The sequence below is a fragment of the Sceloporus occidentalis genome, unplaced genomic scaffold, assembly GCF_023333645.1.
Source record: "Sceloporus occidentalis isolate IW3139 unplaced genomic scaffold, rSceOcc1.0.p SCAF_150, whole genome shotgun sequence".
In the NCBI taxonomy this organism is placed as follows: Eukaryota; Metazoa; Chordata; class Lepidosauria; order Squamata; family Phrynosomatidae; genus Sceloporus; species Sceloporus occidentalis.
The window spans coordinates 960,029-982,766 of NW_028317130.1; the positions used below are offsets into that span (position 1 = coordinate 960,029).

General features: G+C 38.2%; 1 protein-coding gene across 1 annotated transcript in view; it reads left to right on the top strand.

Moving 5' to 3' along the window:
* Positions 1-22,738, top strand: part of LOC149280657 (huntingtin-like) — a 170,937-nt gene that overhangs the window by 12,031 nt on the left and 136,168 nt on the right. Inside the window, 7 exon segments of the mRNA XM_089500274.1 lie at positions 241-300; positions 2,661-2,740; positions 3,462-3,600; positions 5,628-5,769; positions 7,929-8,107; positions 14,647-14,851; positions 15,400-15,447. Of these exon segments, the coding sequence (XP_089356400.1) occupies positions 241-300; positions 2,661-2,740; positions 3,462-3,600; positions 5,628-5,769; positions 7,929-8,107; positions 14,647-14,851; positions 15,400-15,447 (853 nt within the window).

Below are 22,738 nucleotides of genomic sequence, written 5' to 3' on the forward strand. Positions count from 1 at the left end.
ATTTCCAAACAAATCTGCTGTTTTCTGGGGTTTTCCCTTAAGGTTCAAGTGGAAAGAAAGTGTATACCATTGTTGCAAGAAATACTGAGGTGTGAGTATAATTTCTGTACATCTAGAAAACATCTATAATTTCCATTCAAGAGTAACATAGCAAACATGCAGGCTTTTGATTGCTAAATAAATGTTGGAGTAATACATAGTTGGGTGATATGTGAAATTTACCATTTTGTTTCATTATAGGCTTTGATGGACTCTAGTCTTCCTAGGTTACAGTTAGAACTTTACAAAGAGATTAAAAAGGTGAGACATTTTTATTGTTTGAACAAATCTACGTAAATGTGTTCAGATTTGTAGTCTACCAATTCACAAGAGCTTGTAATAAATAATATAAATAATAGTTTAACCTTAGTAAAACTATTGCTTGAATCTTAATAAAATTCTTGTTTGTGTATATGTGCCTTTATGTCACCTGTTGATTTATGACAAGTCCATGAATTTTATGTAGATTGTTGTTGCCATGTGCCTTCAAGTCATTTCTCATTTACGGCAATCCTAATCTGAACCTATCGTAGGATTTTCCTGGCAAGATTTGTTCAGAGGGGGGTTTCCTTTGCCTTCCACTGAGACTGAAAATATTTGACTTACCTGAGGTTGCCCAGTGTCTTTTCATGGCTGGGTGGGATTCAAATCTTGGTCTCCTGAGTTGTAGTGTAATAAACCACTAGTTTAAACACTGAAGTCATTCACTATCTAGAGTTACGGTGATGTTTGAAATAAAGAGATATGACACAGAGGCTACTGTAATTTGGACATAATCATGTTGTAACGAAGCTTTCCTATTGTGCCACCCAATTATGCGAAGGCCCCGTCTAGTCAACCTTCACCCTAATGCTGCCACCAAATTATGTGACACACCCAAACCACAATCCTTTTCTATGATGGCAGGCACCTGGGAGTTTTTATCCCACCGTTGCTACCTGTGTTTTGTAATGTGAGTAGCGTGGTATTAACTCAAGTCCAGGCGTGTCCTTCTTGAATCAAACAAATAAAACTTTATTTACAAGAAGGTTTAACAGTGTTGGTTTTAATATGATATCATCTGTAATTGTTACTTTCTACTTTGTTATAGTTACCATTGGTTTGATAAATCCTTAGCTAAATCACCAGTTTCTTATAACTACGATTCACTCAGTCCTTCTATTAAGTTCTTCTCTTAAACTTAGACCGAACAGCCACCAAAGTTAACACTATCCTGCAGGATATCACACTCCAGCCACTCCCTTTTCTAGAGTCCTGGAAGTATAATAGTAGGGAGCCCTTTCCCACTCAGACTCTACCCCTCACCGTCCTTCTCTATCCCTGGAATCCTCACTCTCAGAATTCCAAGCCCTAACTGACTATTCCCTCAGGAACATCTGGAAACCAGTCCTCTCTTGGACTTAACTGTTCCCTCAATTGTCAAATCCCAATTGTCACCCAACTGTCTCCCAATGGACTCTCTCCTCTATTAGCCCAGAATTTTCAAGGGTCCCAGCCCACATTCTATTGGCTGGTCTTCAGCTGCCTTCTGATTGGTCAGCTGGGTGTTCTGTGCACCACACATGCCCCACAGGAAAAGACAGTGATGTTAGGAAAAAGTAATAGTAAGAAAAGAGGAAGACCACATTATGGATGGATAAGTTCAGTAAACAAAGCTGTGACCCTAAGTTGTGAGATCTGAACAGGGATACTCATAGAATCTTTTGGAATTTGTTATTCTTGGTGTTGCCATTAGTTGACATCAACTAGAGAGCACATAACAACAATTTGGCAAATGGTCTTGTATATGAGTTTCTGTAGTATACAGTTCCTGGCATTTTAAATATGCAAAAAATGCAGATTTGGGGGAGGGGAAGAGTATGAGACCTTTCAGATTTTTATAGTGTCAGAAAAAGTGTATGTTGAAGGGAGATGTTCTACTAATTTTCTTGTTTGGAATAAACATACTTTATTCAAATGCCTATTTTCCTTTAATAAGTACTTAGTTTTATTTATAGGCATATTTAATTTACTACTTTGTGAACTTCCTAAGTTAGCTAAGTTTCTTGATGGGAATATGCATTTACAAGCTTTCATTCAGTTTTAAAAGACAATTGTATTGCTTATTTAAATATGATAGCCTCTGGAAAATAACAAGCTGTTAGTTCCTTTGGCATACTATCTAGTGAAACTTAGGCCTGTTACAGACTGCCAAAATATAGACTGCTTCGGGTCTCTTTGGAGGTATGCTGTTTAAATGATGCATGCACCCTAAGAACCCAGAAGCTGCACCAAAGCTGCCCTCCAGTGCTTAGGAATGGAGTGTGGCTTTGGTGCGACCTCCGGACTCTTAGGACCCATGCATCATTTAAATAGCATACCTCCAAAGAGACCCGAAGCAGCTTTATTTTGTAACAGGCCTTAGTATTTTTTAAAGTCATTGTTAACTCTAGTTACATTCTTCCAAGTGCATATAATTTTAACTCATTATTTAGGGGGGAAAAGTCAGAGTATATGTGTTGAAATTGATTTTTTTTTAGATTTTCTTCTGATGTAGAGATGCTATTAAAATTTTCTTTGTAAAGTCAAAATCAGTCTGAACTTGGTGTGATTCACATATGTTCTCAATTATACCTGGCTAGAATGGTGCTTCTCGAAGTCTGCGTGCTGCCCTTTGGAGGTTTGCTGAACTTGCACATCTTGTTCGACCCCAGAAATGTCGGTGAGTGTGTACAAGAGAAAACAAAGCTGTCTTGCAGTAATGTGTTTAGTTCTTTTAATCCTGTTTTAATATTGTGTCTGTGATTTATGAAGACCTGGAAAATCGCCTTTTCCCTAGCAAATAAGAAGGTTTTTTTGACTTACATGTATGGTGTCTCAGCTTAAACTAGGAAGCCATGCTAAAACTGATTATCGTGTAGTGCACTTTCCTAGTGCATATATGACGGCAGTAGAACAGGTGGGAAGCATAAGAATTAGCCCCATAACCCTGCTTGTCTGTGATGGCATGCTGTATACAAAAATGTAATTTTTTTAAAAAAAATATCTTTGCCTGTTCTTTTTCTAACCCACATGGTGACTTTTCTTTCTAAAGAAATACCACATTGTGCAAATGAAATTCATATGCTGAAAGTCCCTTGGAAGTTATTGTCCAAGACTATCTGGAGAACAAGCTTCCCTATCTATATATTTTATATTAATCTTTTTTATTTCCTGCCTCAATCTGTGTGGAGAAGTGGATAAGAAACCATTATCATCATTTTGGCTTTATGCCATGGTGCCCACCAGGTCTATTAATCTTGTTCATTAGGGGATTTTCTTACATTGTAGTTCTTTGGATCTGGAGTGCAGCAAGTTGAAGAAGATTGCTCTGGATCCAATCCAACACATTTTCTGTTCAGTTGCATTGAATAATAATATTGTTGTCCCTTTTGTGCTTGCAGACCTTATTTTGTAAACCTTTTGCCCTGTCTAACAAGAGTGAGCAAGCGGTCTGAAGAATCGGTACAAGAGACTCTGGCTGCAGCAATACCAAAAATCATGGCAGCTTTTGGAAATTTCGCAAATGACAATGAAATCAAGGTATAATTGTCTAAATGTTTTATGTTTCACCCTACAATTTGTTGAAATTAATAAAAAATAATACTTCTTTAAAAAAACCAATAATGCATCGTTTTGAAATGTGTAAAACAACAAAATTGTGAAGAAGTAATAGTAATTTTTGAATCATCAGTGGGTACTGGCAGAAGTTCTGGCATTACTGCCATATGAAATGTGTATTGCATAATACCATCAGATATGTTGGAAATATAAATTGAAGGGTTGAAAGATAAAAGGTTTCTTTTACTTTAATACTTTGGCTTAGGCCACATATGATGTTAAACTGTGATTTAGCACTATTAAGATGTTGTCCCTCTTCCTTCTCCAGAACAACCAGGGTGAAGAGATTAGGTGGCAAGTTCTGTCTTGTCAAATTGAAGTGAACTTTACAAAAAAACAAAAAAACGTTTTTGGTCTGGTATGGTCAGAAAGAAGGTTATTGTTTTAAAGGGTTTCTCTTGAATCAAGAGGAATATATGTTAGTTAACTTTTTAAGATTTGCATAATACAGATGTTGAAAGCCTTTTTTGGATTGAATTCGGTTTTGGGATAGATCTCAGGGGTTATATTTCAGCAGTGAACATGCCATGGGACATAAGTGATGAAAAGAATAAGTAAATAAGAAAAATATTACTTATTTTCTTAGAAGATCCCATACAATATACGATAAAATATATGATATATTGCAATTGTATTATAACCAGTACCAATAGCAGGGTAGATGTAGCCAGATGTAATATCAGTTTGAAATTTCCCATGAAAAAAACATAGTTGTTAAAGTGCCCAGATGAATTTTAGCAAAATGGACATTTTTATAGCATTTTGCAAAATACAGTGCTGAATTCTATTTCTGTGCAGTGTTATTTTAAGTTCGTATCACTGATTAGAGATAACAGGTGAAGAAATTATTGGCCACATGGGCCCTGATCAATAACTAACATAATCCTAGCCCAGTGGTTTCCAAAATTTGGTCCTCCAGATGTTAGGGACTTCAAGTCCCAGAATTCGTGTCTGGGTGGGGCTTCTGGGAATTGAAGTCCAAAACATCTGGAAGGCCAAAGTTTGGGAATTACTGCATTAGCCAAATGCTGTTGTGCCAGACCATAATGAATCAGGCCAAGTTAGGTACAAGCAGATCATTGCTTGAAATCCGGATTTTTTTTTTTTTTTTTACTGTTATGGATAGAAATTGTGGCCTGTTACAGACTGCCAAAATAAAGCTGCTTTGGAAGTATGCTATTTAAATGATGCATGGGTCCTAAGAGTCCAGAGGTCGCGCCAAAGCCACACTCCATTCCTGAGCACTGGAGTGCAGCTTTGGTGCAGCTTCTGGATTCTTAGGGTGCATGCATCATTTAAATAGCATACCTCCAAAGAGACCCGAAGCAGCTTTATTTTGGCAGTCTGTAACAGGCCTGTGAGACCTTTTTGTACTGATGCAAGTGCACTAAATATATATATATATATATATATATATATATATATATATATATATATATGGAAGGGTATTGAGTGCTACAAAAATGGTAGAACTGCACTTTTCTTTGGCCCCATACAGACAGGCCAAAATAAAGCTGCTTCGGGCCACTTTGAAGGTATGCTGTTTAAATAATGCATGCGTCCTAAGAGTCCGGAAGCCACACCAAAGCATCGCTCCAGTCCTTAGGACTAGAGCGTGGATTTGCCGTGGCTTCCGGACTTTTGGGATGCATGCATCATTTAAACAGCATACCTCCAAAGTGGCCCGAAGCAGCTTTATTTTGGCCTGTCTGTATGAGGCCTTAAACTGCTATGATTTTTTTTTGCAAGTGACATTTCCTTTTCAGTCCCTATTCAGATTAGTAGTATTGTTGTTTGCTGAAAGTTTTTTCTTCCAGTGTGAAATACATTTTATGTATAGTTTTGTGTCTCATTGGAAAGTTTAGACAAAGTTTGAAAAATCTGTCAACCTTAGTATTCATAGTGCCTTTGTAGTTAAATGAAACAATGACTAGTTTCTTTCATTTTAGGTTTTATTGAAGGCATTTGTAGCTAACCTTAAATCGTGTTCCCCTACTATACGTCGAACTGCAGCTGCTTCAGTAGTGAGCATTTGCCAGCATTCACGAAGAACACAATATTTTTATTCTTGGCTTCTGCATGTACTGTTAGGTAAGATGGCAAAAACAGTGCTACAGATTTACATTAAATCTTGAAAAATAATTAGTCAGGTGGACAGAAAGTTACATGGAAGGAGAAAGAGACCAAAAAGAGAGACATGCACAGAAACTTGATGTAAAATGTGGACATGTATGTGCATACACATGCACAATTGACAGATGTATGTGTGTTCTGGATGGAGGTAAATGTATTTATAAGGACAGATTTGGCCAGCTGTATCTCATCTCATAAAATTCATGGAATGGAAACGATTATGATGTTGGAACTAGATGCGTCACTCTTGGAAGAGCATTTCATAAACCAGAGGTCAACAATTAAAAAGGCCTCCTTCTCATTACCAGCTTCAGGAAATAATGGGAGGAAGGCTTTAGAGCAGTGGTTCTCAACCTTCCTAATGCCAGGACCCTTTAATACAGTTCCTCATGTTGTAGTGACCTCCAAGCATACAATTATTTTCATTGCTACATGCAAATATGTGTTTTCCAATGGTCTTAGGCGACCCCTGTGAAAGGGTCGTTCGACCCCCAAAGGGGTCCCGACTCACAGGTTGGGAACTACTGCTTTAGAGGGTGGTCAAAGTATGGGTAGGTTCATGATGGGTGTACTTGTGAAATAAGTGAGTTGACACATACATAGAAATGTAGATGCACTAAACCCAATCTCCATAATTTTGCCTGTACCCCACCCTGCACCCTGAATTGCTTATATATTCCTGTTCATATTTTAGCTAGATTATGTGCTTCCTCTGTGTAGTGCTGGGTTTAGGTGTCACATCATGCCATATGCAGGCATTTTGCCACCCTATGAGGAGAGCTAGAAGTCTACTTTACTAATTTAAATGGACATACTTTCTCAGAAAATTTTCCAATGAAAGGTGTTGTTGCATGACAACATAGCAGAAGTTTGAGGTTTTTTTCCTTAGCAAACATTGTATTATAAAAGTTAACTTGTCTGTATTAACAATGTTATTAATCTAAAGAAACATTAATATTCAATGGTAATTGCAGTGAAAATACAATATCTGAGCATGCCCACAGTGAGTAAAAAGGACTGTAAATAAATAATAAAACTTTAACTTATGTCCCGCTTTTTGTTACCACAATCAAAGCGGCGTACAACCTTTAAAAATACAATATATACAATTCCCCCCCTTAAAAAAGGATTAAACAGTTCTATCCATTCAAATTACAAATGATAAAATCTAAAAACAATAATAAAATAAGGGTGGGCAGAGTCTTCGCTTATATATGTCTGTGGGGGGAGCGTTACATGGGCGGGTTCTATTCTGGGAAGGCCTGCCGGAAGAGATCTGTCTTGACAGCTTTCTTGAAGCTCTCTAGGTTGGCAATTTGATGGATCTCATCCGGCAGACCGTTCCATAAAGTGGGAGCGATTGCGGAAAAAGTCCTCTGGGAGGTTGCCGTCAATCTGGTCTTTGTGGACTGCAACAAATTCCTCCCAGAGGATCTGAGGGTACGGGGCGGATTATACGGAAGGAGAGAATCCCTTAAGTAGGTTGGGCCCAAGCCATGGAGAGCTTTAAAGGTAATGACAAACACCTTGTACTGTGTCTGGAAACGAATAGGCAGCCAGTGGAGTGATTTCAATATAGGTGTAATATGGTCACTCCTAGTTGTTCCTGTAATCAATCTGGCTGCCATATTCTGTACCAGTTGAAGTTTCCGGACTAGGCACAAGGGTAGCCCCATGTAGAGCGCATTGCAAAAATCAAGTCTTGAGGTTACCAGTGCATGCACTACAGTTTCGAGGTCACCCCGTTCCAGGAAAGGGCGCAGCTCACGTATCAGCTGGAGCTGATAACAGGCACTCTTGACTGTTGCATTCACCTGATTTCTCATCTGAAGCAACGAGTCGAATAGCACCCCTAAGCTGCGAACACAGTCCTTTGAGGGGAGCGTGAACCCTTCTAGGACTGGAGGTTGCGGCCCGATACCTGGTTTGGGGGCCCCTACCCTAAGTACTTGCGTTTTGTCTGGATTCAGCTTGAGCTTGTTTTCCCTCATCCAGTTCATTGTACCTACTTTTAGAAACCTGCAAAAGATTGTACTGGTAATTATCTATTTTGAATGAAAAAAAATTAAAATATTAACTGTTAAGAATTTTTTAAAACCACTGTTATTATTTTATAGGTTTATTATTTCCTATGGAAGATGAGTATCCCAGTGTCTTAATTCTTGGTGTCCTGCTCACCTTAAGATATCTGATACCTTTACTGCAGCAGCAGGTGAAAGATACAAGTCTTAAAGGTAGCTTTGGTGTGATAAGGAAAGAAACAGAGATTTCTCCTTCTTTAAATCAACTTGTACAGGTAAGAATAAAATGACAGGTGTTTATCGTTTTTGCAGTGCAATCTTATTTGTTTCTGCTCAGAAATTTCCAAGATTGCAGCATCTGTTGATAAGCTAGTCTTTGTTATGTTTTATAGAACTTTGCATTTTACAGTACTTATGGAATTCACTGCTTCTCCTTATTTGGATTATACTAATGAGCAGTCAAACTAAATCAATAAAAGCTTTTTGTAATTATTTCCAAGTACACAACCACATACTAAGTCATGAATAAAGTTCCCATAGATCAGTCCATTTTACTCTTAAGTATACATTTCCTTTAATAGATTGTTGTTGTTGTGTACCTTCAAGTAGTTTCCAACTTACGATGACCCTATCATTGCTGCGTGATGATTTGAACCCTGAACTCGAGAGTTATAGTCCAGTGCTCAAACCACTGTGCCATGCTGGCTTCTAAGAAATAGATAGTGTTGATTTGCTGTTGATTGCTGTTAATATTGATGTGTTGCTTCATTAGTTATTCAGTTACTTACTACCGTATATACTCGTGTACAAGTCAACCCCACGTATAAGTTGAGGGTAGGTTTGGGGGCCAACATTATGGATTTTAATATGACCCGTGGATAAGTTGAGGGTGCAACCATTACCTCTGCATCACAGAATAATAGAGTTGGAAGAGACCCCAAGGGCCATCCAGTCCAACCCCATTTTGCCATGCAGGAACTATGAAAGCATCCCTGACAGATGGCCATCCAACCTCTTTTTAAAGACCTCCAAGGAAGAAGATTCCATCACTCTCTGAGGGAGTGTGTTCCACTGTGGAACAGCCCTTACTGTCAGGAGTTCCTCCTAATGTTGAGGTGGAATCTCTTTTCCTGTCCCCTGTGTTCTATTTGTCTCTTGGCACTCCTTTGAGTGGAGGCATTAGAGCTGCTGCCATGGCCTTTCTGGCTCTTGGTGCTCTGTGAGATGCTCAAAGAACCATCACTGCTGCCACATCCTCACAGTTCTCTCCCTCTCCCCCCCATCCCTTTGATTCTCCATTTGGGCAATCTAGCTCAAGGAGCTGCTGTTTTCTTATTTCGGAGAAAAAAAGAGTTAAAGAGAGGCTCCCTCTCTCTCACTCGGACTCTCCAGCTGCAGTGAGTCTTATGTTTAAAAACAGCAGATAAAAAGACTTCCCCCCCCTCTCCTTTTCCCAGCCACTGCTTGAGCTCTCTGTCTGAATATTCTCAGTTCCCCTTTCTAAACTACAAGTTCCAGGATGCAACACAAGGCAGCCAAATCAGTTAAAGTGGAACAATACTGTTTGCTATAATGTCCTTAGTTTCTGCCCCCTTAAAAACAGCAAAATAGCAGACATTTCTCCCTTGTCTCCTTTTCCCAAAAATGTCTGAGGGCTGCAGTCTGCCTTTTAAGAAACAGCCGGCCAAGCCAAGCTGGCTTCTCCCAGGGCTTGAGAAAAAGGGGAGAGGGGAAGGGCCCTCTTCAAGGGGAAGAAACGCCTAATACAGAGCCCAGACTGAGATGGCTCTTTTTTTGTCCCCATGGAGCAGAGAGAGAGAGAGAGAGAAAGAGGAGGAGGAGGGCAAGGAGAGCAGCAGGGATACTTCCACAGTTGCAGCAGGAAGGAGGCAAGGAGCCAGGTGTGGAAGGGAGGGAGGGCAGCGTTTCTTTTGCAATACAGCCTCCCCGGACAAAAGCAATTGCCAGCGAATCCCCCACTCCCTCTCTCCCTCCCACGTGGCTCTTTGAATTTTCCCTAGTTCCGCAGGGGGAGAGAGAGGGCTGGGCGGCACTTCTTTTAGGACACCCTCTGCTATCCCCTCAGCTGCAAATAAATCCAAAAGAGCCGAAGCCACCATATTACTGTATTCTCCCGTCTATAAGTCGACCCAGGATTTTTGGACCAACTTTTTAGCATAAATTTTTCGACTTGTAGACGAGTATATATGGTAAGTAAATAGATAGTCATTAGTAAATAACTGAATTACTAATGAAGCAGCAATTCAACACTTGCTTACTGTTTTAAATTTAACTCCCATGGTAATTTCTGCTACTGTGTTTTAATAACCACGTAGTAAGTTTCCATTCTTTTTATTGTACCGCATGAGACCAGGTTGTTAAAGGATAGAACACCCTCCAGTTAAATTTTGAAATTCTATCTGAGATTTCTTCCATATTACATTTTCTGTGTTTACAAGGAGAGCAGATCCATTTTGATGTTCAATAGGAAGCCAATATTTTATATGTTTCTTCATAGATATTTTTCTCACTTCTATTCCATTTTCTTTATGTCCCTGGCCAGTTGAAAATGGCACCTGGGGTGTTGCCTGAGACCCAAACAGGGTCTGCTCCTGTAGAGGTGCAGCCTATCCCACTCTCCCGCAGATATATTGGTCCCCTGCCTCTTCCAGCAGAAAGAGGGAGTTATTTGAGCACATTACTTTCAAGATCCTGCAACTTAACTGCATTTCCCCTCAAATCTGTTGGCCCTTGGGCCCTGGGAAGGAAGTTAATTAAGTAGCTGTAACTTTCAGGAGAGGCTGACTCATGTGGGAAACATTTGAGCTTTGATACCTGAGATGTGGCTCCACACAACTTTCCTAGAAGTAACAAAACCTCCCAGTGCCTCTGTTGATCTTGTGAAAATTTGAGCTCCTATGCATCCTACCCATTGAACATTTCTGGTCCAGAGAAGAGAAGATGAATCTCTTAGTTGTCTGTTCAATCCCAAGTGATTTGTCTCTCTATCAGAATATCTGAGAAATGTCCCTTCTTGAGAGCTTGCCTGGAAAATGTTCTCGATCACTTCCATCCCCTTTCCTTATGTGTCATATCTTTAGATTGTAAGCCTGTAGGCAAGGAACTGTCTAATTACCAATTTGTAAACCTCTCTGAGAGCATTTCTGAAGAGCGGGACATAAATAAGATAATATAAGATGAAATAAAATGATATTTCTGACAGGAAGGTGTCAGATATAGAGCTATTATTATCTGGAGGGGGAAAAAACTTTAGTTCTAAGAAAACAAAACAATAGATTATACCTTTTCATCTTTCATAGCCAGGTAAATTTGTCTGTCAGTAGGAGTCAAAAAATTAGATTACTTTACCAATCTGTGCTTGAATCCAGTCCACACCCCCCCCCGCCCAAAGAAACTAGGCATAACTTAGATGTCATGTTCTTCATCTTTACGTTTGTTGTTTATAGGAGTGTAGATTTTTCCATGTATCATATTTCCTCAAGACATATTCACTAGGTAGTGTTAGGAGTTATGCAAGAAGAATATCTAGATATCTTCTTCACTGCCTAGGAAGGGAAGAATCATGTGATTTGGTATGTTTAAAGAGAATATTGTTCAGGTCTACTTTCATTCCTTACATTACCTCACTCAGAAAACTTTTCTTAGGTAACACTTAAAGGCTTCTCTAGTTACCATCTTAAAATTCTAATCCATGGACCTGCACCTGCCCACTACAGGAACCGAAAGGCCTACATATCCTATTTTTGGCCTGATACAGACAGGCCAAAATAAAGCTGCTTTGAGTCACTTTGGAGGTATTCTGTTTAAATGATACATGCATCCTAAGAGTTCAGAAGCTGCACCAAAGCCACGCTCCAGTCCTAAGGACTGGAGTGCAGCTCTGGTGCGGCTTCCAGACTCTTAGGACACATGCATCATTGAAACACCATACCTCCAAAGTGACCTGAAGCAGCTTTATTTTGGCCTGTCTGTATAGGGCCTTTATTACCCTTTATAGGCTACATTGTTCTGAAAAAAGTTTTAACAAAGGAAGGTTAATCATGTTCCCAAAACCTCCAGGGAGATGGGATTGGCTGTTTCCCTCTATTTTATATTCTCCTAATCTGATTTAGGTCTATTTTGACTATTTATCTAAACTAGAAGTGCCTGAATTAACACCTCCTATTTTGAGAAAAAAAAGTCTCTATTGGACTAAAACAGCCCCCCATGAAATAAAATATTCAGTGGTCTGTCAAATTTTTTGGGGGGTGGCAACATGCAGCCCGCAGTCCACACTTTTCATACTGCATTTTAATATATGCATATTTATTTCACTCATTTGCCTCCTGAACTCTCTGTAATCTTACCTGTTTTTTTTTAATGACACCTGCCTCCATGATTCCAAAAAAGGCTTGGACAGTAAAAGCTAAAGTGGAAAAAGGTTAGATTATTCACCAAATGGCCCAAATCCCTGTCTTAATCCATGCACTCTGAGGAGGAATGTGGTTCTTTCAACCCCTTAATTATCTCTATTCAGCTACCTCTGATGTATCTGACACTTCTTCACCTTCTTAGTTTAAGACCTAGACCATAATGGCTCCACTTAACCAACTGGTAACTGAATGGAGAGCATACTTGAAGGCTTCTTCCAAACAGCAGATAAATACCCTCTTATCTTTTAGGCCAGTGGTTCCTCAAACACTTTTGGGTACCACCCCCTTTCCTCTTGAGCAACAAACCTAGTGCCTCCAATGTCTATTTTTTGATGCAGTGGTCCCTTCCCTTACACGAGAAGGAGTGCGGAGTGCGTGCGCCATGGGTGCACATGCCATTATCCCTTCCAGGATGAGCGAAACCTTCTTTCGGCATGGCTTTCAGCATATGCTGAAAGCTGTGTAAGGCGCACCCACGTATACCGCAGGCGCACTGTATTACGTCTACTATCCCAACTGTAAATTCAAAAACAATGAGTTGGTCTTTGCGGTAATGGGTAGCGTGGGCAAGATTTCTTGGCCACTGCCTGACTGTCTGCTTGGTTGCTGCTCCCAAGTGACTGGATGCAAAGGGAGAAGGTTCTCCTTGGCAAGAAAAGACTTTCAATCTGGGAGATGTGAAGGACTCTTTCAAAGAATACTCCTCTCTTTCCTTTCCCAGAAACGGGTCTTCCGTACACAGCTTCAGTTTGCCCTCTCCAAACATTGTTTCTTCTGCTATTTCTTCTCTCAATCTGTCTGACCAAAGAAAGCAGCAGCAGCAGCACAGCTCCATCCTGCCAGCCAAGTCCTGGCAAAACTCACATAGCTTAAGCAGGGTCCCAAATCCAAAAGCTCCTTTTTGCCGCCACATCTCCCTCGCTGGCACATGCTCTAACTCCTCATTTCAGTCTTTCAGTCTGCCCCAAAATGACCCCACAGGAGTGTACTCATGCAGGCAGGTGAAGAATGGTAGACACCACCAACGTTACACCATCGTTAGTCCAAAGGTGCAACAAGATCTCTTTGCATACTGATCCAGGCTAACATGACTGTGTCTTTGAATTGTCCAGTTAATGAGCTGTCATCTCTGATATGTATAGTGCTAATGATACATGATGATGATGATGATGATGATGATGATGATGATGACAGTTGGCGCTCCATATCCACGGATTCAAGCATCCATGGCTTGAAAATATTTTTTAAAGCATAAATTCTAAATTTCAAACCTCGATTTTACCATTTTATGTAAGAGACACCAATTTGCTCTTCCATTGTATTTAACAGGACTTGAGCATCCACCGATTTTGGTATCCATGGGAGACCTGGAATCAAACCCTAGCAGATCCCAAGGGTCCACTGTATTATTATTTCTTATCCGTCTCTCCCCATGGAACAACAACAGACTAACAAATACACATCAGTTAAGAGCACAGCATCATTTAAAACATACATCAATTTAGAAGAAGACATAACCCACCTCTTCTGCTCTTGTTACTCAGTATGCAGTTCGGTTGTTTGTTTGTTTGTTTTTTCATTAACTGACATCTTCTTGGAAGAATTTCTTTACTGACTCATTTAAATATACAGTTCTTTTCCACTCCCCTGTGGATAAAGCGTCAGAAGACTGTTTTCATACCTGGTTCCCTGTCTTGTGACCAAATTGAAAGTAGGACTGATTGAAAATTCTGATATATAAGCAAGAAAGCCGGCGGCTACAGTCATTGTTTGGATAGCAAAAGACAGTTTGAGAATACTCAGAGTAAAAAGCAATATTGCATTCTTCATGGTACTCTCCTGGTGTGACTTATTATTTTGTTTTGATATTCCTTCTTTGGGCACTGACTTGATTGTTGTATGGTACACTCCAGTTTCAATAGCTTTTTCAGTTCAGTTTGTTTTCCTTTAGCTAACCTAACATCACTGGATGAGAGAGGAACTTCCTGTTCTGAAGTTCTGCAGCTCCCAGCAACTTTAGCTAGCATGGCCAATGGTGAGGCATGTTGGGAGTTTCAGTTCAGGAACATCTACAACACTACCCAATTGGTATCCCGGATTAATTTTTGTTCTTTCTATATACCAGAATGGTACTTCATGGTTAATCCAAATTTTGAGGTGTGCACTTGAGATTTTATATTTTGACCCTTAACCTTAATGCATCTCACATTATCCCCCAAATTGTTACTGATTGACTTTAAAGCAGTATCAAAATGCTGCTCAAGGAGAACACCGGAAATTGTAAAGTTACATTTCATAGAGACATATGTTCAGAAACATTGACAGAAATTCTTGGTTCTTATTCCAAGGGTCCTTGAATTTATTCATTACGTTCATTTTAGGTTTATGAATTGAGTCTACATTATACACAGCATCAAGACCACAATGTTGTGACTGGCTCATTAGAACTATTGCAACAGCTTCTTAGAACACCACCTCCTAATCTTCTCTTTGCCATGACTACTGCTGGTGGCATGACACAATCTTGTGTATCCAAAGAGGAGATTGCCACCAGAAACCGCAGTGACAGTATAGTGGAACTTATAGGTAAGTTATATGTCCTTTAAAAAAAATTGATATCTGTAATAAGTATGTTCAAAATTTTTGATTAAAAATTCCTATTTTATCAAACAGCATACTTTTTAAACATACTTAACCAGAAGATTGAAATAAACTCACTGGATGTGTTAAAAATTAAATCCCAGAGCAGTAGCAATATTAGTGCTGTCCTTATTAGCTTTATACTGGAAACTAGAACAAGTTGTGAATTGAATTATCTTGGAAAGTTGATTTTATTTGTCTAATTGCTAACATTTTACAGTATTATTTTTTAAATGTTTGATTGGAACATTTAGATTGGGTATTGAACAATTTTATTTGTCCTTGGTGATGGAAGCACAACCAATTTCTGGTAGTTATATTTTCCATTGGCTGTTGTCAAGACCAGAGTTTTGTTTTATTTTTGTTTTTAAATACCATTGTTCCTTACTGGGGCTAAAAACAAATTTTTGCCAAATGACTCAGAGGCTACTATAATTCCTTCTTGATGTCTGTTCTGTTCAGTGCCTTGATCTGTTACTTTCTGTAATTTGCAGCTGGAGGGGGGTCTTCATGCAGCCCTGTTTTTTCCAGAAAGCAAAAAGGTGATTATATATGTATATATGAAATCACGATCTTTAGCTTTATATTTTCTCTCTGTTTTCATACTTTTGACTTCATGAACATTAGTTTCCATTAACACCTATGTTGGTCAGTTCTTCTTAGTTAAGCAATTCTGAATTATATGTAGTATTATTTTTTTCAAGATACTGGTGATCATTTTTTTAAAAATAATCATATCCCACAATTATGTTTTATGACATTTTCAAAACTTCATTATACTTATTAGTGACTGTATGGCTGCCTAAATTCTGATTGGCTCTGTATGGTCTGTATGAATATGATAACCTTTTTTAAAAAACGAATTGCCCAATTTTTTTACAATCTACTTTTTAGTTTTTACAATCTACTTTTCAGTTTGATATATTCATTTTCATTTTAGTTTCTGTGGTGTTTGCTTAATGCATGCTTGCATATTAAATATTTTAAATTCTTTTTATTTAATACATCCTTTTACTAACACAACTTATACATGATTTATAAAACTAGAAATTTGAACTTAAACTGTTCTGTCATACTTTCCTGTGTTTAGTTTCACTACTTGATTTTTTTAAGCATAGATCTTTTTAATAGGACCCTTCTTTATCTATTGTTATAACTAAAACAAGGATTTTTTTTTCTAGATAGGGATCTTGGTAACATTCTCTTTACCCCTACAATATAATTTGTTGTATTGTATATTTCTTGAAGCACTAATTTGTTGCCCATTATCATTTGTGTTACTACAGTAATCAAAACAGTTAGTCTATATGCTCTATGGGCACATTGGTTGGCTGTGGATCTTCTTCAGTAGAAACAGTTTAAAATATGAAAATGTCTCTATATGTATATCCATCAACTCAGTACACTTTTATGTCAGGATTTTCTATTAGGCAGCTTTCTGAAGACTTTCCAGCAAGCAGTGATGTGTCAAGCTATCTGTTTTTTAAAATGTTTGAATCAGGCTTTGCTTTTGCCAAGATCTGCTCATCATTTAACTAGTTCACATGACTATCTGGGCTTTGGGTCTGAATTCCCTGAACTGTTTGTTTTCTGACAAGTGAGTATTGCTTATGAAGAGACTAAGCAGCGGTTTATATTGCAGCATGTGTGAATTCAGATGGGTTGAGGGATTAATAAAAAAATTTCACTTGGAATGCTCAAGGTTCACCTTAGCTTCAGAATCCAGCACTTGTTTGTTGAATGCTTTTGAAGTTGAATGTTTTAGTGAAAACAGTTATGTTGTACCTCACTGTGCAAATCATAATGGAAAAGATCCTGCAACAGACATTATAAGCAGAGATGCTATATACTGCTATCAGTCATGTTGGATAGGCTCAATATAGGATACAAAATTCTAGTTGTTTTTTGTGGGGTTTTCGGGCTATGTGGCCGTGTTCTGGAAGGATTTATTCCTGACGTTTCACCAGCATCTGTGACTGGCATCTTCAGAGAATGCTGGCATGAAAGTGAATGGGAAATATATACTGTATGACTCTTGGTTGAGATAAAGTGATTTACACGTTAATCTCTTTGTTGATCTGTTGTTGAACAGCAAGGTCTCAGGGTGTCTATTTAATTAATGATCCATTGTCTGCTGGAAAATCTCCTGACTTGCTGGGTCTTGATTTTGGTGTTTTTCAGGACTGGTAGCCAAACTTTGTTTACTTTAAGGGTTTCTTTTTTCCTGTTGAAGTTGTCCAGGTGTTATGGATTTGAGTGGTTTCCCTGTGCATTCTGACCTGATAGTTGTTGGCATGGTCCAGTTTCAGTGTTTTCAAATAGCATTTTATGCCCAGGAAGGTTCATAGCATGTTCTGCTACTGCTGATTTTTCTGGCTGACCCAGTCTGCAGTATCTCTCGTGTTTCTTGATTTGTGTTTGAACACTGTGTTTGGTGGTTTCTATGTAGATTTGTCTGCAGCTGCAGTATGTGGTATCGTGCAGCTGCAGACAAGTCTACAGTGCAGAATCTACAGCAATAGTAGAGATGGTGTTCAGCTTTTGGCTTACGGTAACTACCTTAAGGATTAATTATAAGGATTAATTATAAATCCTTGGAATACATACATACTTGAAGCAAAGGAACACCACCTCCTGAGGTAGTCTGTTCCATTGTCAAATTGTTATGATTAGGAAGTTTAACAAAGTTCAACGAAGTTTAACAAAGATATTTACTTACCTCAAATTTCTAGGCAGTGGTTCTATTCCAGCCCTTTGGAGCAACAACAGAGTCTACTCTATCACCTCCATGACATTCCTTCAGATAGCTCATGGGTTGGGGTTGTGCAACTTCCACATGTAGTTAGACCAACATTAGGAGGAGCTTCCTGACAGTAAGAGCTGTTCGACAGTGGAACACACTCCCTCGGAGTGTAGTGGAATCTCCTTCCTTCGAGGTCTTTAAACAGAGGCTGGATGGGCATCTGTCAGGGATGCTTTGATTGAGAGTTCCTGCATGGCAGGGGGGTTGGACTGGGGATGGCCCTTGTGGTCTCTTCCAACTCTGTGATTCTATGATCCACCTCCCAGCAACTCTGACCAGCATAGTTAATGGTGAGGAGTGCTTGGAACATGGAATTCACCACTATATGGAGGATTGAACTTTGTCCACTTCTGAGTGTGTAAAGCTGATGATTACTGTTATGCCTCTCAATCCTCTCTCTGGTAAACATACTGAGATCTTTCAATCTATATAGTATTTGGTTTCCAGATACCTCTCCTTTCTCTGGGCAGGCTCCAGTTTGTCAATACCTTTTTTAAAAAATGTGGCGCATCAAGCTGTAGATACAACCTGACTAGTGAATTATACAGTGTGACTATTACTTCCTGGGAGCTAGCCACTATGTGTCTGATTTATTAAGCCCTGAATGACATTAACTGTTTTGTCAACTGTACTCACTGTTACCTTATGTTCAGCATCTAATCCACAAATATATCTGTGTGTGTGCCTCTTGTGATAGCTGAGAGGTCAGCTTTCCCATCCCACTAGTAAAGAGTGAAAATGGGTCAGGTCTCTGTGTCTGTCGATAAACTAGACACATGTATAGTAGTTATACATACCTTTACTACCATTTCCATCAAGTCCATTGCTTTTATAAGGCAGTAGTCAGTTGTTAGTGTTTTTGTCTTTCCACTTTTGTGTGAATGTTAATCTTGCTGCAGTGACTAGGTTAAGATGCACTTTAGATGTTTCCTTTCTTCCCTTCCTTCTATTGTATTTAGGAAGAAGAGTTCTGGGTCCATCTTAATCGAGATTTGTAGCATTTTGTCAAAATATATAGAATCTGCCATGTGTTTATATTTTGTTTATGTTGAGGTTTGACTATGTTCTGATTTGTATTTGGTGGGGTGATATTGCAGGGATTAAACTATGAAGACACTGTTTGCTTAAAGAGGTTAATGTCTGTAATATCAATGAGAATCAAGCAGGATCAAATCTTTATGAAAATATTAAATTATTTGAGCAAAAAGAAGAAAGAGGTGTTTTTTTTAATTCACAATCCTTACAATTCAAGTTATTAGTACTTAAAAAATTTATTTTGTAACTGTTAACCAGTTTGGGGGTGATGCAAAACATAGGGTTTTACTGCAAAGTAGTTCCAAAATTTTGGCTCAGATTTAGAAGAGATTGCAAATTTTAGGGTGCATAGTTAAAAAAGCCTTTTCAAAAAATACTGTAATAGGAAAATTGAACATAAATTGGTTGAACATTCTTGCAAGCTTTGGTATAGCTCAAAGGTATCGGCCAGACACATTTGTAAATAACTGCAATCTGTTCTGTGCTTAGTCTTCAGAAGTTTGGGAGACAAATTCTCTCAAAGTTTTCAGCATATAATAGACTTCAGGCTTTCCATTACATTATGCAAGCTAAATTACCAGTGTAGATTATTATGATTATCATTATCAGTTATTTATATAGCACTGTCCATGTACATGGTGCTTTACAATAAAACATTATTCTTATTATTAAAATACAGTGCAAAAACAAATAATCAAAAATCCAAAGATAATCATACATATTACATTCTTGTACTGCTTCTCTCCCCACCCTGATTCCCCCTGATCCCTATTTACACATATTCATAATTCTAACGAACAAACTAAATCAAAACTCTATTCTTCTAGCTACTATTCAATATTCCTCATCTCATTTCCTTTTTCTGCTTCTCCATCTCTCAATTCTCAATGCTGCTTTTGTCTTCTATCGGGAAATATGCCATATTAGATCTGAAATTTCCACGTTAGTCTTTGTTCTACAATTCACATCACATAACATTTACTCTTCTTATTTTCTTCAATTTACTGCCACCTTCTAGTAAAACCTGTTATTTTATCTGGTATTCAATTAAAAATAAGTCCAATATTCGTACTAATCATTTCCATCTTTCAAAACAGTAATCCATCAAAGGATCCCAATTATGTTTTTCAATCTCTGTCTCCTCCCTTAAATACATTGTTAACTTATCCATTTCCATGATGTCCAAAGCCTTAACTAACCAAACATCAACCTCTGGTGCTTTTCCCCCTTTCCGATATTTGGCAATTGTGATTCTTGTGGTCGTGATCAGGTATAAAATTGGCTTTAAATATTTCCTAGCCGGTACCCCTTCTATCATATTTAGTAGAAAGACCTCCGGTTCAAATTTAATTTCCGTTTTATAAATTTCTTAAATAATTTTGTGTACTTTCCCCCAAAATATCTGTATTAATGGGCATGTCCACCACATACATTCTAGATTGTTTACTGCATCTCCAACACATATCTTCCTTTTTTTTTTTGTTTGTATATTTTTGCCAGTCTGGAAGGGGATAGGTGCCATCTATATAACATTTTTACAAACTTCTCTTCATGTTGCTACATGATGTATATTTCAAATCCTTGCCCCATGCTCTCTCCCATTTTTCCAGAGGAATATTATGGCCCACATTTTTTGCCCATTCTTTCATATTTGTTTTGACAACTTCAGTTTCCAAATTTATTTTTAAACATTGTTTATATAATTTTGAGATTGTTTTCGTTTTTTCACTTAGCATTATTTCATCTAATTCATTATTGACCTCTATTATTTCTTTTTCTCTTCTATCTTTCACATAACGTTCTTTTATCTGATAATATGTAAACCAATTAAGTTTTATCCCCTCCTTCTTGTATTCTTCCTGGCTTTTCAAAACTAACTTCCCACTCTCTCTTTTCAGAATATCCTTATATCTTAACCATCGTTTTGGCTCAGTTTCGTCTCTTTTTAAGAAAGCTTCATGCAGGAATGTCAGAATTGGAAGTTTCACATATATTTTCCCCTAGTATTTTTCCCAAACCTTCAACAATGCATTTATAAGTATTCCAATATAAAATACTAAAATACAACATGTAAATACAATAAAAACATGCACAGACATAATACAAAATAAAACAAAATAGTCAATACAGATAATCTAATATACCAAGGATAGAAAGCATTAGTCTGAAATTCAAAATGTTTTAAAAAAACAAAAAAAAGTTTTAAATTTGGATTTAAAAACAGCAAGGGAAGGAACAGTTCGCAAGTTTACAAGGAGGCGATTCAAGAAATAAGGTATGGCAAGAGATAAAGGATGAAGCCAAGCCAATGAGGAGAAAACCCTTGACTGGTTAAGGAGCCCAGTATTCACAGAGCTCAGATTTCTAACCAGCTGGTAAGAAGAGGTAAGCACTGCAAAATAAGGGAGAGCTAGGTTATGCAGGGCCTTAAATGTCAGAACAAGTTGCTTATACTGTATCTTACAGGGAATTAATAGCCAGTGAGAGGATGTCAGGATCAACCATGATTAAAGCAACAGGCCAAGAAGATAATCTTAAACAGTAGAACTAATAATGGAAACCAAAGGATTAAGATAAGATAACGGAAGACCATTCAATACAAGGTTGCAGTAATGAAGACGGGAAATGACCAAAGCATGGACTAAACTCTTGGTGGAGGAGGCACAGAGGAAAGGTCTAATTCTAGTGATGTTATAAAGAAAAAATCAACATGACTTTGCTACAGTCTCAGTATGAAGAACAAAAAACAAAGAAGAGTCAGAGACAAAGCCAAGACTCTGTGCTTCTTTCACAGGATGGATGAGAACATTATATTCAATCAAAAAGTGTAATCTAGAATATGTTCCTCAGCTTGTTACATACCTGAATGAAAAGCAGATGTTTCTAGTTAATGAGTTTCATCTTAATTGGACATGCAATTTGTATTATTTAAGGTAGATGTGGTGCTTAGTGTTTGTTTCAATCCACTGTCCAATTGGAACATGTTCTTACTCACTGCGGAGACTACAGATTTTATCTTTATTCCTCCTTCCCATCTGATCCTTTCCATTAAACAATTTGCCATCTTTTGAGCAGGAAGAAAGGAAGTGTGTGCATTATTGTATATGAAGAAACTAAAAATAAGAGTTAAGTAAACATATGAACTCTTTAGATACATGAACTTGTATAACTCCAGACAGGGATGGTGAATGTGTGACCTATAGATTCCGTGTGTTTCCTGAGGCTTTTGCTGAAGCTTGTAAGGGCTCCTCACCATATCTCCCTCCCTCCCTCCCTCCCTCTCTCTCTCTCTCTCTCTCTCTATCTATATATATTTGGTGGTGGATCCCTTTTTGCTTAAAATGCTTTGCTGTGCCCTCCAGAAACCTGAGTGGACAATTTCACCATGTGTCCTCCCCACAGAATGCTTTAGGAGATAAGTTTTTAATGTAGGAAGTAAACCAGAGGATATTTGAAGTGTGTGTGCATTTAGAACTATAAAAAATTGGTAGAAATTGGGGGTGAGGAGAACATGACCTTCAGGTCTAGTGAGAGGTGTGTGCAGTATTTTATTGTGTGCCTTCAAGTTGTTTCTGACCTATGCTGTCCCTAGGGCTACCCTATCACTGGGTTCTCTTGGTAAGAATTGTTTGTTCAGAGGAGGTTTTTCATGGCTTTTCCCTGAGGCTAAGAACATATGACTTGCCCAGTGGGTTTCATGGCTGAGCTGGTAATCGAACCCTAGTCTCCAAAATCATAGTCTTACACTCAAGCCACTGTGCCACACTGGCTATCATGTGCAGAATCTGGGCCTAGCTTAAAATATTCCATGGTTTTCATACTACTGATTGCTCAAAAGTATCAACAGTTTCTAATATTTGTAACATTGTTTTTATTACCTACCAGTATCAGGGTTTTTTTTGTCCAAGTATAAACATCTTTTAAAGTTCTGTTGTGTTCCTTTCTATTTTTATTTTCTTTTCTTACCCACAACATAAGTAATAATGCCACATTTA